At 30.3% G+C, this 20,102-nt stretch overlaps 1 protein-coding gene across 4 annotated transcripts in view; it reads right to left on the reverse strand.

The window, feature by feature from the left end:
• Positions 1-20,102, reverse strand: part of cv-c (RhoGTPase activating protein) — a 706,457-nt gene that overhangs the window by 68,834 nt on the left and 617,521 nt on the right. For all 4 annotated transcript variants that reach the window (XM_088223710.1, XM_088223711.1, XM_088223712.1 and 1 more), the window contains one exon: positions 10,042-10,190. In XM_088223710.1, the coding sequence (XP_088079836.1) occupies positions 10,042-10,190 (149 nt within the window). The remainder of the gene's footprint in view (positions 1-10,041; positions 10,191-20,102) is intronic.

Raw genomic sequence — 20,102 nt, forward strand, 5'->3', positions numbered from 1 at the left:
GATTATTTTTGTGGTATGTACCAAATTAGACACACCATCCAACTAAGAGTCAAACGACGAAACTAATTCATTGAATGATTTCCCCCTAAGACCTAGTAAATAAATAAAGCACGAATACATTGTAAATAATCAAAATATTACATACAAAAAACCAGATGTTTTTTTTTATGGTATGATCTAGAAAAACAATGGCGATATTATTTCGTTTCGGGCATAAACATGATCAAAAGCGGTCAAGTCCGGTTGAAAGTCGGGAGTTTCGGGCCGCTCGGAACTCTGACGAAGATGGTAAAAAGTCGAAAGTATACGGAAACGTTTTGATGTGTTTTTTCGGGTGCAATCGCGGCCAGCTTCGTGTGGAATTCCAAATGCATCAGAACAATGGGAACAGAGGCATTGCACTGTCAATGGGCGTTCTCGGATATTAATGTCTACAGATGTCATCGCCGTTAAACGCAAGCAATTTATATATGCTTTTTTTTGGTTCCAAACGAGTTCGAGACACCAGATCGGCTTAAATTTCAACAGAAATCTGTCAGGAGTGGAAAGTGAGAAGGTATTTTGTAGTCTACTCCGTCTGAAGTTCCAGATTCGATCCCATCGAAGTTAACTAGTAATATTTATTTACTCGTTTATTGATCAGAAGTGCGACATTTGGTATTTTATTAATTTAATTACGCATATACGTCCATGCGGCATTAACAAAAATAAAATAAGTACAAACGTAGTCAGTAATAATAGTAAAAAAAACAACACAAAACATTTCCTTTAAAGATGCGTAAGAAACAAAATTAATGCAATCAAAAAGTAAAACTCAACGTTACAAAAGAAGATTAATTACAAACACATTTTTAGTTTTGAACGAACTTAATAAAATATATGAATATTTTAAAGCAGCTTATAAAAATAATACGTTGAATGAAAAAACAAAAGTAAATAACAAAAAAAAAATGTATTAAAACATATTTAAAAAAAAAACAGATTATATATATTCACATTAAAAACAAAGTTATTAAACAATGTTTAATTGTAGGATTTTTGATTACTATTTTTACTATTAATATGTATTTCATTACTATGTAATTATCTTTAATTTTGTTAATACTCTGTTTTACCTATTATGTATATTGTAAAAAAAATCCAAAAATAATACATTAAAAAAAAAAAAAAACATAGAAAATTAAATTTTATCTTTCAACTAAACTTCAGTTCAATGATGTCAATATCTACAAACTCAATGAATCCACCAGTTCCAGCCTAAGATGGATTTTCAAAAGTATAAATTTAACAACAAAAAATCAATGCTTTCTTCATATATTATATAAATATAATATACGTACATACTACGTACCTATTTCTCATAATATGATGTCAACAAGAATTTTTAATTTTTGAATATCGTTATTAATTAAAATTTTAATTTCATAAAATAAAAATGTTGGTTTAAAAAAATATAACGGATTTTTAATTAAGCATCAAATTCACCAGTAAAGTAACAAGTTTTAATTTAGACAGTAAAAATTAGCCGAGATTTGAATAATAAAAAAAGACAAAAGCTTCGTCTTTAGTTATTATAAAACTTTCTCAATTATAAATTGAAATTTGGGGCAACATTGTTTTATTTAAAAACTTAAGTAACAAAAACTTGACGGGTAACTTATTACAAGAAACAATGGCTCGCGAAAAGTTCGATTTGATTAGATATTCGCGCGATCAACCGATCCAACACAGAATGATTGATTTGCGCCAACTTGGTCTAAGTTTCCGCGTTCAGACTTCATAGACCGTAACAAGTGTTGGAGAATTGTTCTGTCAAGGGCTAATTGACAGATGACGTAAATATTTGAATGTAAGAAAATATTGACGCAATGTTACGAGGCTTGTACGGAGTACGAAGGCACGCCGTGTCTTATTGACGAACGCTCGCTGTTAAAATTGACAAGGATACGTATGGATATTGAATACAACATATCATATGTAATATTACCATGTTCCATGCTTCCTTTTTTATCCTTGTATGTCAGTAAGAATTGAATGTATAAAATTTCACATCAAATTCGCATTAACGCACCATGTCGCGTCGCGAAGTGTTCAAATTTCACCCTCGCCTCGTACCGGTGGTAAATATGCTTATCTAGTGACAATCTCGAATCTAGAGTATAATCAAGACTGAAGGAACTCAGAATTCGCGTTTCCTATGATACATCTTTTATGTGTTTCCAAGTTTTTATAGATCTTAAATATTCGCCGCGTATTTCGCTCCCGTTTTATACAATCTTCGTTTTAAGCTTCAAATGGTAAAATCGTTAAGTTGAGAACAACGAAAACGGCTTTGTAGAGTGCGTGCTTAATATTTACGGTACGTAGCATAGCAAATACAATCTCAGTTATGAGACATCGCGTCGTAAGATAATGTATTATCAAGTAGAGGGTTATTCGAGCATACATCCTAGCATTGAATACTGACAAAACACACTTAAATTAATATCCACTTAATAACTGTTTAAGCGAACCAAAGATATTGATTGTATTTATCTATTATTGCAACCGATGAAACGCGATAATCCAGAATGAATTAATACAATTTATTACTATGCCTGTGACATAGCGCTCTCAATTTGATCGAAACTTTCATTGATTTTTGATAAGCTGTAATAATTGATCATTGAAGAAAATACGCTTACATTTAAAATCAGCTTTCTTCAGAATAAATTGATTTGCTGTCGATAGAGATCTTACGAGAGTAATATTATTGATTGATTATATTGCAAACTTGTAACTACACATAAAGACGTAATATTTAATCATGATTTAAAGCGAATGGAGGGTATTGAAGCACTGAACACAACAATACCTGCCATACCTGGCATAAAATCCGTAAGTAATAAAGATTTGGGTTTCCGAAATAATAGTACCTACATCAATAAATTACTGGCTCGGCTGAGGTATTTGTACGGGAAATAATGGCGGAAAGGACAATGAAACCAAAATAACGTTTTTCAGGATAATTTAATAGTAACGAACCAAACAAAGCTGGAAAGATGAAAGCTTCAACGCAAAAATAAATACAGGAGTATGAGTGGAAAATCCATTTACGTTTTTCTTTTATCATGCACGGTTGTGATCGTGGACAATGCGGCATTCAATTATACTCACTGAGTAATATTGACAACTTAACTGGGTACCTACAAAATACCGAGTCTTAGTGGTGGCGTATGATGGTGGCGATCCTCCGAAATAGAACACTACAATCGAAGGAATTTAATTACAAATCTTTTATCTACTTGACAATTAATTTTCACTGTTTTAATTTTAAAGGAAATTTCGTTTTAAGTCCAATGGTTTACATTCACTTGTACAAAAACAAGAAACAGATAGATTTAAAGCATTCTATTCAGCTTCTGATATAGTAAAATAAAAAAAATGCTCGACTTAAATTGCAAGGAAATATTCCTACCAGCCTCACTAGATACAAAAAATACCTGTTCGAAACTAAATTAACAGCTTGAAAAATTGTGATTTCTACAAAACCAAATTAAATCATAGGCACTTGAAATTTAAACAGTATTACAAAAAAAAGTAATCTGAAACATTAAAAAATTACGATATTCATTAATTAAAGAAACAAGATGAAAAAAACATTTAACATTGTTTAAAAATGTGCAAAGAAAGGTTTTTTTTTAGAATAATAATATTTGTAAAAGCAAATTATTCTGCTGAATCCCAAAAGGAACGCTTCCAGAAGTAAAATTAGAGGATGGGTCAAGGGGTCTACCACAAACTCTGAATTCGGTTAAAGAAATTTCAGGTTTCTGGGCCCCGAAATATTCAATCTGTTCTCGAACATTGCAAAATGACCAGGATTCAATTAAATAAATTTGTAAAAAAAATGTTGATGGGTTTAGGTTAAGAAAATTTGGAAAATATACTAAAACACATTCTTTAAAAATAAATAGAATAATTAAATATTCTATTATAAATTAACTACTAGGTAGTCATGATATTATTTATTTTGCACAAAAAATTCTGCCTTAAAACAGGTTGTAGCTATTTAGGCAGATTAGACATAATCCGGAAAAATCTATTACCTAAAACATGTAGTAGATAAAAAATATAAAAAAATTGTTAATAAACCGTGATGATTATAATTATTATTATTGAATATATATAATTACGCCTTGCTTGGGCATTTTAAATAAAACAAATGATGGCCGACACTATGAAAAGCTAAGTAATGCTTATTCTCTTTCCTGGGCTCCTGATACCTTAGACAGCGTCAGCATATATTGTTTTATATTTTAGTATACAGGACCAATCTGCCGATGGTTATGTCTGTTGGAAGGGCGTGCTACCACTATGATGAACAACATTGCTCTGGATGTTAATCTGTCCCATGTATCCGAAGAGGTTTTCGGGAGCAGGATTCTCCTACTTCTTTGACAAGAGACAAGAGAATATATATTTTTTTTTATAATATGTACGTCTTGAATTTTAGTTTGTAATGTTTATGTAATTTGTTTTTAGGTAAGTACAATTTATAAACTAGATGCTAAAAATGCTTTGGTTTTGTAAAAAAGAGTTATTCATCTTGGGAAACGACGATATTAGTCATTCGACCATCTGGTTAAATTCATAAAATATAGCGATGGGTAGTGACAGAAATGAGGTCGCGATTGATTAAATAATTGCAGAAGTTTTAATTCCTCGTACTCCGATAAGGAGTAACAGTTAAACCTTGTTATAAGATATTCACACTGCACAAAGAAAACCTCACAAAGGATGTTTTGAATGACTTTCTATTATAAAATTATCTTAAAACTGCATAAAATGAGTAAACTGATGAATAATGAATGAACAAAGCGTTATGACCAGCTTATAGTATGTTACATTGTGTATACTTTTAAGTGGATTTGATTCCTTGTACGGGGGCCATTATTTCACATGAGTTTAAATAGAACTAATTATTATGTCTATTGTTTTTTAAAATAATGTAGTCGCATTTCCTTATCTGAGGTGTACAATATAAAAAAATGCGCAGTATGAATATAATAAAACTAATTAAAACAACTTTGTTTTAAACCACTTATTTTTTCTACCGCCCAGTTTCAAAGCTATACAAGCTTCTTTATCAAGGTACACTTAACTAATGAATCTTATTTTATTTTATGAATGTTAACTTACTATTATGCTGCGTATGGAGCTAATAAATCGAGTATTTTTGTCTTGTTAGGGTGGGAAGCGTAATGTGAGATGGATACGATCTTTAAAATTAGACAGGAGCGGACTAAAGAAAATATTGTTTATTGGTTATCTACTATTTTTTTCTAATTGTGAATGGTTTTTCTAATTTCTAAGATTTTCAAGTTGTCTAATTTTGATTATTTAATTTTTAACATCGAGAACTTTTAATCCATCTTCCGAGTAAATAAGAAGAGATGTTTAGTTAAAAAAAATATCAACATATGGAAAAATGGAAGCAATACGGATGTTCATACATAAGTAGAATGATTTGATTTGACATTATTTTTCTTTTTCATAATTACCTAGCTAAATACTAGCCACTTTATGTTTATGTTAAATTATTCTCAGTTTTACTTTGTTATACTCGTATTTATATTTAGAACATAAGATTTTCTCATTTTAATTGTTATCTTTTATTTGTCATCTAGATATGTTATGTTTCTTTTTTACCTTTTTGCAGTTTTTTTCAAAAAAATATTTTACTTTAACAAATTTGTTTAGTTTTAATTATTCACTTGAATTATTGGTAATATTTCATATTATATATTACATAATGAATTGTTCACTGCTGTAATTATTTCTGTAAAACTTTTTATTTTAAAAGGTTCGTTGAACCGTTGATATAAAAATAAATAAATAAATAACGCAGTTTGTAAATTGGCAACTCTAACCAGCCAACGACAAGTCATAATCTCTGTAAATGCCTAGACTCCTTCTCCATCTCTGTTGTCACATGGTAGCCATTTGAAAATATTTAAATATTTTATATATATATATATATATATATATATTTATATATATATATATATATATATATATAGTTGGATAATTTATATAGCGCCATTTTTGTGAAAATCACCTCAAGGGCGCTGTACATTATAATGAAGAAATAAATCTTAACAATCATTTCGACTCACCTACTGTTCTCAAAAGTACTGCAATGCGTCGAAACATTAAGTTGGTAATTTGTCTGAGTAACGAATTTGTATTATGTCTGAGATATTATAAATTAAACGAATTCGAACACGAAAATGTAATTAATCATCTTTAGAATGCATCGCAGACATCAAAACGTTTAGGGAATAAGGGAGAAAACCAATTAGATATCGTCTATCTTCAATACGAAAGACATTAAATAGAGTGCAAAATAAGATATAAGAGTTTAGAAAAAATACAAGCATTGGTCTCAGGATTTGGGTTCACTAAACGCCAGAGGCTGGATTTGTTTGAGATTCTTATTTTAGCTCGTTTTATATTGTATTTTTACTGTTAAAGTGTCCATTATATGGGCTGACATTAAGGCTGTAGTCTGGTAAAACGCACGCAAAATGAGAAAATCACACAAAGTCTAAATTTGAAATGGCGTAATCTGCCGGTCCAAAAGTATTTATATTTTAGTTACATAAAACTTTTAAGTATATTTTTTAACAGAAACATCGACAAGGATGAACAACCCGAAAACACCATTGGAAAAGCTGGAAAATATCGAAGAATCTCATAACTCGCTTTCGTCATCGTGTTTACTTAATCTTGTTATATTAAGGAATATCTCATTTGTTTAATTTTTGTGTAACAATGTGAGTGTGTCCAAATATTTGTAGACAGGCTTACTTTCCCTTCTCAAAAATGTTTTCCCTCTCTGTTGCAAAAAAAAAAGTTTTTTTTATGTTTATTATTTATGCCGTTGTATCTCGTATGTACAAGCACACTTGCCAAACTTATTCCTTTGCTCAATGCAGTTTTTTCGTGTCAACTTATAATTCGCCAAAATTTTATTCGTCCATGCGTTTTGCAGCTGCAAGACTTTTACCGTAAAAAGGGTCAACATTTACAATCACTTATGCGCTCTGTAGCTGCAGGATATGTTGTAATCTAGATTCAATCTGTAAACTATTATTTTACAACACATATCAACAGAGATGGAGAACACTTTAGAGTGTTATAATATGTTATTCTTATTAACTCTTCAAATGATATAATCTGTCTACAAACTAAAATATTGTTATAAAATAAATAAAACAACTTTGTTTTTAACCACTAATTTTTATTTTTCACCGACTGGTTTCAAAGCAAACAAGCTTCTTTGTCAAGGTTTACGTAACTAATGAATTGATTCCTTTTTATTTTATTTCTATCATGTTCACTAAATACTACATGTGGACCCAATAAATCAAGTGGTTTTTTCTTACACGGGTGGTAATCTGATATCATTATTTTCGAAGTAAGACAGGAGAGGACTAAAAGAAGTATTGATTATTTGGTTATTAATTATTGTTTTCTTTTTATATTTATTTATTTTTTTATTATGAAAAAGAATCAATCATTAGTTACGTAAACCTTGACAAAGAAGCTTGTTTGCTTTGAAACCGGTCGTTGTAAAATATTGTTGATTATTTTTTAATTCAAAACCTTTTTGTCATTTTATTATCATCATGAAAGTGTAATTGGGGGCCTAATTGGAGCCTTACCACGGAATTGATTTAATGTTTTTATTAAAATAATGAATTTTGGAAATTTACAAAGATAAATCTAAAAAAAAACATCAATATTACTTGTATTTGTCATAATAAATAATTTATTTCGTATTACTGTGTATGTTTGCATACTTACTGACTAATTTTTAAGCAGAAGCACCGCAAATCAATATTAAAAAGCAATAAAATTTTTTTTGCTCATTTTTCCCATTCATACAAAAGAGGCTTTATAAAAGTATCCGATCTTACCCCCCTATACAAGTTCAATAAATTATAAATAAACTTCTTAGAAGTTAAAGCAAGTTGATTGTATTACTCGAACGAAGTTTTTACCCAACTAAAGACTTACGACCCTAAACTTCGAATCCTTATGATACAAAAAATCGAAATTAGTATTATAATAATTTTATATGACTAAGGTGTATTGATGTAAATTTTACGTCAATCCCAAAATAGTTGTTCGAATTTAAATGTATTGTATAATCGTAATTCAACAATACTATTTTTTCTCACTCCGCAAGTTTATATTGATGTACATTTTTTTATTTATCCAGGTATATAATATTACTTTAGATTCTAACTCCTCTTAATAATACTTCTGGTCGAACAATAAGGAGAGATCTCGGCACAATGTCCGTACGACGTTCCCAGAATATGAATTATGGGATACCAAAACCCGCACGACCTCGGTCTGACGAAAAGTCAGACCGAGGAAACGCGGTCTGACTTTTTGTCATACAAACGTATTCCCGCCTTTTCTCCCTGGAGAGCAGTGATTTTCTTTACACACTATAGATATTTACTTTAAGCGTGTCTTTATTGTTTTTCGTTTTTGATAAATTGTTTCATATAGAAGAGCGTATTAAGTTTTTAAAGACAAATCCTATTTGAATTTTCCTTGGCGGGTGGGATTTGAGTAAAAAACTCCTTGATGATTTAAAAAATATTTAAGTTTGTTTCATGGAAATCAAATGTTTGTCTTCGTTTGTTCTTTTTATAGTGATGTGTCATGTGTTGTTTATACATATTTCCTTATTTTTATTATATTTGTTGTGCTATTTTATTTACGTTTATCATTCGTCCCAACTCAACACAAGACTTTGGTCCGATGGAGTTAAGATTTATGTACAAAATATTGACAATCAAACATAGTACTGTGAAAACATTTAATTTTTTTTTTTTTATGTTTGCTCGTATTCCATGAACACAGTTCTGTAATAGAACCAGTACCTTAAACGAGTGATTTAGACTCGATAGTAAAAATCCCGAAAAATGAAATCGATTGGAGAAAATTTCGCCTCGTTGTGGGTAGTGGTAGGCGTGTTCGCTCACCGTGCATGAGGTTCCGAGTTCGATGCATGCGAAGTTGACATGAAATATTTATGACCTGGAGTGTCAACATTGCCAGTGTAGTACAACGTACAACTCAATCTATTAGAGCGAGTTTAACAAATAATAATTGTTGCGTTTACGTCAAAAGAGACGCAATTTACGTGACAATTGAATCGTATTTTTTTTGTAATAAGTATACAATATTATATCTGTACTCTCTTATTTTTATATTGATTGAAACTAATTTCTGAGCATCTGCTACCAATCTCGTCATTGTCATTCCCTTTCCGCACCTAACGGTGCATAGGGCACTGAATTGGTACACCAATCGTAGCGTATCTTGGTCATTTTTGTTACATGAAGGTAAGGTGATCAGTCTTACGCTTCAGGTACCAGTCCAGGGACTATGAAATATTCTAGTGCAAAAACACATTTTTAAATGATATTTCACATCAACAATATCGGGAATCGAACCCATATTGCTACCAAACTGCTTTAGAAAAATCACTACTATCATAATAAATGTATTTTATTTAAGTAAAAATGCGACGTATAGCATTCTAAAAACAAAACGTATATTCTATATTACTGTTAAGTATTGTTAAACTAATGTTCAAAAACGTTTTTTATTTAATTTTTGGCCGTGTTATTACGAATCCGTGTAAAGAAACCGCGTAAAAAGCAAGTCAAATGTATTATTAAACTTATTTTACGCAGCAGGCGCACAGAGAATGACAGAAAAGGCATTTTTGCGAGCTTTTACGTAAATTCCTGCATTTCACACGGAATTTTAAAAGTTTCAATTTGCGGTTTCAATCACTGAGAAATTTACCAAAGAAAAAAAAACTAGCCGTATAGAATAAACAGTCCAATCATCAGTAACATTGCTTCCTTTGGAATGATGCGAAATGATGTTTATTATATCTGTCTTACCCTTAATAATGAAAAATATTACATATACGATTTTAGTTTGATAAACATAGTTGAAACTTACCGTATGTTTGGGGGGGTGAGGGTGCTCAAGCTTCATGTCTGCGCAGCGGTTAAGGGCTGTCAGTCGCCGGAACAAGGACTGGAGGGAGTCCGGATCCAAGAAAGGGTGGTCACTCTGTACCCCCGACACGTTTATAGGGAACTGCATGTCTGTGGAATCAGAAAACAAATAATTAGTCTTAAACATTTATCATGTTCATTAATTTAGTTAATTTAAACAACAAAATTTACAATTTTTTGAGTTTGTATATTTATTTATGTATTTTATTTTATAAATTTATTGCATAAATAAGTATACATATTTAATACCAGGGAATCTTTATAAAACTAGTGAATTAGAAAATGAATACGGAGCGTCCTGTGGTTAGGGTAGTCTCCATCTAACATGGCTGTCTTGCTCGGCCTGTTTTAAAGTGGAGATTTTTTATGTTTTAAAGTATAAGTAGTTCTATATTAATACAACAATTATATTAAAAAATCATCAGAGATCGATAACATTTTAGAAAAAAATGTTATCAGACAATGCATAGTAGGTGAAATAATTCAGTCAGATGAATCGCACCCGCATTAATAAAGGTAAATTATTTCACACCATTCGACAGATAAAAGAATTGAAGAAATACGGATTTTCAAACGTAGGAAAAATAGTAAATGTCACACAGTACGTAAAGTGACAACGTAAACCGGCAAATGAGAGGTAATAATCCTGTAAATAACTTAATTTGTCTACTGAACACTTGTAAAGTTAAAATTAAAATACGTAGGCTCGAAATCTGCATTTATTTCAATTTATTTAGTTAAGTTTTCAATTTCCATGCGAGTGTTTGAACTAACTTCATTATTTTGATCGAAAATGGGACGCAGCGGAGTTGAAATACAATCTCAGGTGTCGCGTAAAACCTTATCGTGTTTAACAATACATATTTAAGAGACAGACAAAAGGAAAACGAACGCTGCGCCGTATATAATAAAGTTAGATGGAAGTTTAGTTTATTGGCAGTAATTGCTTTAACATACACGTTCCTGGTATTCAACCTAACGACAGCAGAAAAATAAATTGGTAGGTAAATATCGGTAGATTCATTATAATACACACGGTTTTTAACACGTAGGATTAGCAGCTGTTATCCAACGATTCAAAATTTTTTTTAAAATTTTATAGATAAAACATTTTCAATAATGCCCCGTATTTCCCGTAGAGCTGGAGTTTCTCATTGCGCGAATCGTAATGTATATTCAAGAAACTTTCGAACAAAAAAAAATCTTTAAAAAAAACTGCTGGTAAAAAAATATTAAAAATTGGTGGTGGGGAAAAAACCGCAGGTTTCGGCCAAGTCGAAGTTTCGGCCATGTCGAAGTTTCAATCAATTTTTGTCAGAAACCGAAATCACGACCGCAACTCGTTTTACTGGCCGATACTGGCTGAAACCGAAAAGAAATTTCGTCAAATTATTGTAAGCAAAAAATATTTATATACTATAATTGTATGATGAAATAAATCCTTAAAAATAAATAAAACGGTTTTTAGTTATGTTTAAAATAAATAAAACGGAGAGCGTTATCTATTTATATTTTAATGTCTTAACGCACACTTATTAGTCAACCAAAAATGCTTAAAATTAATATTTATTAATTCTTTTGCTTATCGAATTTCATAAGTACAAGTTATGGACCGAATAGTACTTAACCAGCCGTACACAAGCGGATCTTACTTTCGAAAAATTGAGACGAGTCATTACTGTCGAATAATCCAATAAGATATCAATTTTACTGGATTATCTGACATATTCGATCGTTTCGCGAATATTGGATAACAGCAAGTAACCAACCTCAGAAAACATCAAAAGTTTATCGCAGATGTTGCTGTAGTGTTCTGAATTATCTGAAGACATTTAATTAATTAGTCAGACAAGTACGAAAAAAATTAATTGCAGTTATGTATTCAGTTTTACGTAAAATTCTTCTAATACATCACCTATATATTATCTGATCACAAAATAAATAATGGCTAAAAATTTCCACGGAATTAAATGATAATATTGCTCGAGTGACTTAAAAAATATTTAAAACCCATAGAGATTTTAGCTTTGTAAATTCTAATAACCGACCGAAATTTCCGTTTCGGCCAAAAAAAAAGCCGAAACTTCGACGCAGCCGAAATCTGCGGTCGGTATGTACTCGGGTGCATCTTACGGCTCGTGACTCGGCTGCGTGACCTGTGGCCTTTGGTTTTTTTCGGCTTTTGGCCGGTGAGTATTGTTAGATGTCCCTTGTGGTTGCTACGTTCTTAACGATAAAATAATTAGTTATTGTACTATCATTTTCTAATAACAAAAAAAAACTAGACTGATTTCATGATTTGTTGAATTATTAGTAGTTACAAGATGTTTCAAATTTATATTTTTGTAATCCTTCATAGTAAATAAGTTAAAGTTCCTTTAGCATATTTATTTATTTATTTTATTGGGTAAAAAACAGTATGTACACACATATTGTCAATTTCTTTGTATATTAGTGTAAGACACTCATGCACCCACCAAAAAAATTGTTTACACTTAATACAATAATTTACATTATGTTAAATATAATAAATGGAAAAGATAAGAAATGAAAAATATGTATATTTTGATAAAGTTCATTAAATGCCTGCTTCTCTAAATATTTCTATGATTTTTTATAAAAAATATCAGCCTCGTATTTAATTAATCTATTGCTATATTGGTCGCATATACAAAGTATTGTAGATTGTTTCAAATATTTTGTTGACGCGTTATCTGTGTAAAACAGAAGATTTTGTCTTGTCGGTCTAGATGGCACACGGAATGGAAGTCTTTCATGTAGATTAGGAGAATCAATTTCATTATTTATTAATTTGTATAAAAATAACTGGTCTATCATTATTCTTTGATTTTTAAGAGAGTTTATTCCATTGTACTGCATAGTTAGAGAAGTTAAGGTTTAACCGGTATACTGAACGTATATTGAAGAACTGATACATATAAGTTAAATGTATAATATAACAACGAACCATTAAATTTATGCCTTTTATTTCATTGTGTATTTATTTAACAATTATTTTAATGAACTCGTAAGGTATAACTGCAAAAAAGAAACATCATGATGTTGTGTTGTGAATCGGGTTGTGGTCCCGTGGCTAATGTTGCGGACTCACGGATCAGCGGTCCGAGGTTCAAACTGCACTCTACCCCAACTTGATTTCCATTTTCTAACAGTGAGTTATTTACAACTCATCGAAAATGGACTCCGAAATTGTAATATTTGGGTAAATTATAAAAAAGCTAATATTTATCTATAAACAAAAAACGAAAAAGAAAAAATTGCAGTTACGATGAATAAATATTGGGTTTCAATGTACGCATAAATTTATCACTAAGAAACGTTAAAAACGTAAAAAAAAGTATTTTGTACTTAACTGTTCAAACATAGGAAAAATGGCGAATGTTGTACAAAATCGACACTTAAACCAGCATTAAATCAGTCATAAGCCCTGTAAATGACTTACACTTTCCTATTCTCTTCTCTGAAATGTTATCCATCTCTGTTGTGATGTGTAAATCTAAATAACTCACTCTAGAGAGGGCGAAATCCAGTCTTTGTCGACAAAATTTAGACAAACTCAAAATATTGGTACTTAAAAGAGTTCGTTTTTTGGATTCGAAGTGTTTAGAACGCGATTCACGCATTTGTAAAAGTACAAATTAATCATCTACAAAGCAATCGAATGAATTTATGATGTATAGTAATCGCGTTATAATAATTGTAAGCGCTTTTTATTAAGTTTCGATAAAAAATACTTACACGCGTTCCTTATCGAGAAACATATGTTATATTTGCTAGATTAATATTAGTAATTGGAATACAAACTGTTTGATTTATGATACATGCCCATATCTAGCCAAATCGATAGACTTTAAAAAAATAATAGATATTCAAAATTAAATGATGCGCGCTTCTCAGAGTAGCGAACGTGTCAGGTATTTTTTCAGTGCCCGCAACCTTTTTATTAAATACCTGTTTTTTTTCGTGCCCTCTGCTATTTATTACTAATTAGTTATTACTCACTACTAGATACTGATTTTTTTTAAAGATAAAATTTTGTCTTTAATTATATTAGACTTTTTTGCTTAAAATCGTTTAAAGTTTCTTTTTAATCTTACGATTATTTTTCTTTTTTTCGTTACTGTTATTTTGACCTTTTTGTAATAAAGGTAGATATTTGTATTTTTTTTATGTTACAGATTTTATATCTCTTTTTTATTTATTTTTTCTACTAATGTATCCCTTAAAGTTTTTTTTGAATACCATAATGTTATTTTTTGGTGTAATTGCTGCGTTATTTTGATATTTTAATAGGTTCATTAAGCCAAAAATTAATACACCCTTAAAGAAAACAGAATTTCTTTGAATTTTTTTCTCGCAACTGACGGGAACCGAATCCACGACGCCAATTTAACAGCGTAACCAACTACGCCACGTCACCTGACTACCAGTAGTTTTGTATCACAAAGCAGATAAACACACTAGTAAATTAAATTCCTAGAATTTTTACCGCGTTCGGGAGGAATCCAGATTTTTTAATGTGTAAATTGGAGTTTTTTCGACTCAAATTCAGAAAAATATATATTAAAGATCTAGTGTAGATTTGTCCGTGGTCTACTGGTAAGTGCACTCTAGAATGCCTGCGATACCGGGTTTGATTCCCGGCAAAGTCGAAATAAAATTTTATTTCAAAATTCATCTTACTTTCATATAGTAAAAAAAATGATCGGGATTAGCTGCGGTTGGTAATGTAGTGTCCTATGCACCATTAGGTGCAGATACGGAAATTACAAGGATGATAAAAAAAATTGTCAGGATCTTTATATTGAGATTATCAAGAAATACGGATAAGCATCATATGAGTATAAAGGTAATAATATATTAAAACGATTTTTTTATATATTAATATAAAAACCACTCGTTTTTGTGTCTACGGTATACATTTAATAATATTATCATTCTTAAATGTCCTAGTTTCGTAAGAAATAAATATTCGTTGTCATTTAAACTACATAAGAAGGGAAAGTACACTGAATTCTGAATAAAACATACGAGTAAATGGAAGAAAATAATATCTGATTCGAATTTCCATTTCATGACATTTTAAAAAATAATACTATTACCTTTTTATGCGGAAATCGTATCAGTCCTTACTGTTCTCGATACATAATTAAACGTTACCGATAAATGTGATTCATTGTAAAGACAAAATCTTCACGCATTTTATTATCTTACATAAAGGGCCTTACTTATAAACATAGTATAAAATTTTGCCAAAGGATAGCGGTAGAATAAAGAAGGTATAGTGAAAATTCTTACTTATTATATAAACACCACATAAAGTTATACCCGGTAAAGAGCTGAAATAGCCACCACACAAACTTATTCCATGCTTACACCTGGCTCCTAGGTGGTATAACGGTGAAGCCCGCGATCTGCTATATTAACATTTTTCAGCAGTAATACGAGTTGTAGATATTTGTTTCAAATATAAATAATTTTGGAAACATGCGATCCTTCCAAAGATCTATTCAATCGGCCGAACATTTATTAATTGGATATTTATAGTACGTATTTTATAGCTTTTATGACCAATCTTAATTTTTGCGTGGTGTGAAACGAATGTAGGAATCTTTCTCTAATTTTGTGATAAATATTATCTCTCAAACGTCTCATGACGCCCAAATAATATTGTTTATTCGTATTAATTTACGTGCGTTATTATTTTAAAAACTTGTATTAGAAATGAATAATGTTATTTTACTCCAAAAGACACCCGGTGCCATGGGCAAATTATGTTATTTGTATGTATTATAAAAAATATGTGCAGTTTTAAAATTGATTTAATAGGTACCTTAAAAATATAAAACAAAAAGCAATGAAATATGACTATTTTAAGGATTTTAATTTGTTTTGATGTACCTGGAATATTTTTCTAGATTGAAATCTCACACCCCTTTATAAATAAATTTGACATTTAAATGCCGACAATTTAAAAATAATTTAATACTTAAGCTTAAAAACTGCCTGCTAAATTGATTAAATCTGATTTTGAGTAAAATACAGGCCAACCATTTAACCCAGTTTTCAGGTTACGACTATCGACTGAGTGCCCGAATAAATGCTATTTTTTAAAGCTTTGTAGAGTAAAGCTTCTATCAGGCTTAATTTAGTTTTTGTAGAAATTGCACCATGACGCGGTATAATATGCATTTGGCTGTACCAAGTCTCCAGTGAGAAAACTTCATGCATTTATATAGCGCTATAATGAAAACAGTAATGAATAAAAACATTGTTCTATATTCGTGAGAAGGCGAATGATACTTATAAAATTTACGGTTTTTATTTTTTTTCAAATATGGTATTTTAGTATCTAAAAATTCTTAAGCTTCCAAAATTCAAATAAAAACATCACGAAAGAGATTTTTATTCCGAGTTCTAAATTTAATCAAATAACGACATTTTAAAACGTATTGTCATTTAAAAAAAAAAACTATTTGGCCACGCAAAATATAATCTATTTACATCTATTAAAATACGACGATATCTACATAAAACATGAATAAAATCGAAAATCTTCATATTTTTTCTTCAAATACAATAATATTATGTAACTTTCGTTATTCAACAGAAATATTTTTCATATCTACGCCTTAGAACGCTAAATTATATTATTCAGAAAATATCAAAGGAAAGCATTGATCTCAAATTTAAGAAAAAAAAACCAGATTGGCTGTTATGCAATAGCCCTGTATTGATATAAATTTTTCTTTTACAGCCATTCCTGCCACCACCTTTATTATTTTACTTTGTTTTTTGTACGTAAAAATAAAAAAAAAACATATTCAGGTTTTTCAAAAATATTTACATTGATTTATAAATTTATGCAACTAGTTTTTACATTTATAGTATTAAAAAATAAAAACGTGCTGACAAACCCGTTTCACGGTGTAGCGGGTTTTTTTACGATCTCAAAACTAAGATGTTTCGTGCTTCTAGGTGTCACGTACGAGTAAATAATTATGTTATTCATGCTTAATTTGTAGTATAATCCTCAAATTCATCGACTGGAGCTTGTGGTTTGCATGTAATGTTACTAAATATTATTATCACGACTGTTGATCGTGTAACTCTGTTTCTTTATCTGGAGAGCTTTTATTTATTTTCCTTATAGTTTTGTGTCAGGGATCTTTAATTAAGAATATTGGATTCGTTAAAAAAGAATGATAGTGATAGGAGAAACATTTTTTAAATGTATATCGAGCCATAATCGGCAGAACAACGTAATTTACAAAAAACATAGACTATTTCCTAGTAATAAATTTTACGTAGAGAGTGGACTCCTTAGTTTTAGAAAATTATATATATTTCAGTGCATAAAATATGTTTATTTGAATAGAGATTTGTTTAGTAATAATTTAAATCGTATTAGTAATAGATCCGATAGTGTACTGTCAGTTCTAGGATGCCGAACTAAGTTCACACAGAGGCACTCCTCACATGTTGGTCCAAGATCCTTCAATTTTCTAACCAAGGAACTACAAAACATCAAATCACTGGTAAATTTTAAAGTAGGTTTGAAGTCTTGGATCAGCATGGAAGAAACTTTAAGACACATTCTTTAGAAAATAATTAAAATTCAAAATAAATGCATTCTACAAATAAATCATGTTTTCATAATATCAGCATATGTTAATTTTAGTTTTTCTTTTCTTTTTTTCGTGTTCATGTCATACCATATATATGCTATTAACTTTTTAATAATAAAAAAGGAATGGCCCACGCTCAGACGCTGAAGTCTTTGTGGGCATTTTTTCCAATTTATGTTATAGCTTAATTTAAAGATATATTTTTCTTAAGTGTATTTTTGTAATTATATTTCTTTGTATATAATATGTGTATGGAAAAATAAACAAAAAAGGACCATTAGTGAATTGTGCAGGACAAGGTTTTTAAAAAAATGTTGTTCCATGTATATTTTTTTTAATAATTCGGTAAATGGGATTTATAATGATTGGTTACTACCAATACTGAAATGACAGCCAAATTGTTTAAATACCTTCCGGTTTTAAGATAGTGTCGGTAACGCTGTTTTGCCTATAACTCTGAGAGTGGTTCGAGTTAGCGTAACCGCCTACAATGTCGTCGATTACGTTGTGTTGCTCAGCTTAAAAATAATATGTCACCAAGTTTAAACGCTAAAAACCACATTTTTTAAAAGTGTGAAATGATGCTAAGTAATAAATAAGAAAACTGTAATTGGCCTATAATTTTGGTTTATTTGTAAATATTGTTTTTTTGTTGTTTTTTAAATTTAATTTTATTTTATTTTTGCACCACAACAGGCCAGGAGGCCCAATTACAGTGGTGAATTACATCACAGAACACCCAGGCTTGAGAAAAATCACATTTAATTTTTGTGTTCTCACCGGGAATCGAACCCGGAACCTTCCGTCTGTGAGTCAAGCGTCTTGACCACTACACCACGGAGGCCGCCATAGTTGTTATAATAGCTGTTGTTTTCTTTTAATCCATAAAATAAATATCTTTAAATGTAGCAAGTGAGTTTTATAGAGCTATGATATTTTTACACATGTGCGGGGGGCAATAAGGAACACTTTTCCTTTAAAAAACGCAATTCGCCAAAAGTGTCGCTTTAGTTGTTCTGTCGATTACGGCTCGATATGAATAGTGATGATTGTGTCAAACATTTGTGACTATTTTATAATATGATATTTCAAAATGTTATTTTATTGATTCTGGTTTTGTTTTTATTTGTATTATTGTTATCTTCGGTGGAATCTACTGAATACAATTTCAAGATAAACACTTAAATATTCGTTAAAACTTTTGCATAAAACAAAAGCAAGGTACAAATGACTTGCAACTAAATAAAACATATTTGTCATATGAAAAAGTTAATTTTAATTATTCAACGATATTTTTGCTCATTAAAAAACAATAATATACAAAAAAAATAAGAGAATTATAATTAACATAATATTATAAACCTACAAAAACTTGTAAATTTAGTATTTAAGGGAAAACGTAAACAACATACTTTTCTTAAAGGCGCTGTTAAGACAAAAGCGCTAAATGGAAAAATGACCTAACTCACCTGACATTTGAAGCGTTATTTGGATTTTTTGACAGGAAAAAAAGTCGGAATTCATGTTTGAAATGAGGTAAATGATAAAATAAGCAGGGAAATTAAGGAGGAAATGCCGAATAACTACATATTTGAAAAATCTTCAAGAAATATTTCAAAAATTATTTTTGTTCATTATACTTTTAAATGTTTCTATTCCAGAAAAGACTCGTTGTTAACATCAAAAGCAATTTGGCATTTGACCTAAATTGAAAAGTACGACAGTAGGATTTCAGTACCTTGTTACTGGATTTCTCATATTACCGGTGCTCTTCCGTATTCATACTATACAAAAATTTAAAAAAAAGAGATACAATAATTCTGGTTGTGGCAACTTTCGACGCGAAAAAAAAAGTACCATGCTTTTGGTATCAGAAAACTGCAGCGTGCAGGATACGAACTTACACAAATCCTGACGGGACATGGTGGATTCATGAGCTACTTGGACAGATTGAAGATATCTGAGATCGACACCTGCCCATCCGATGATGTTACTCTCCAAGAAGTCTCCTATCTGTTGATGGATTTCCCCTTTTTTTAGTTTGCAGAGAATGCAACAGGAGGCGCGATGCAGACATCTAAATTAGGATTTACGCGATGTTTATATAGTAATTAGTCATTTAGTTTTTCATCGAAGTAAATTTAATGGAATATTGTTTTTTTAAAGTAAAGAAATGAATAAATATCCCTTTGAAGTAAATATAAACCTTTTACATTACCTATATGCAAGGTAGAAAATAATGCAACTCCCATATATAAAAAAAAACTCTTAGGTAAAAATAATGTAGAAAGAAATCTAGTAGAGATAAGTTTGTCTCGTGGCAAGTATTTATTTATAAAAGTGATTTTCACTG

Source organism: Micrasema longulum, unplaced genomic scaffold, assembly GCF_059751315.1.
Source record: "Micrasema longulum isolate JH-2025_06_02 unplaced genomic scaffold, ASM5975131v1 h1tg000248l, whole genome shotgun sequence".
NCBI classification, from domain to species: Eukaryota; Metazoa; Arthropoda; class Insecta; order Trichoptera; family Brachycentridae; genus Micrasema; species Micrasema longulum.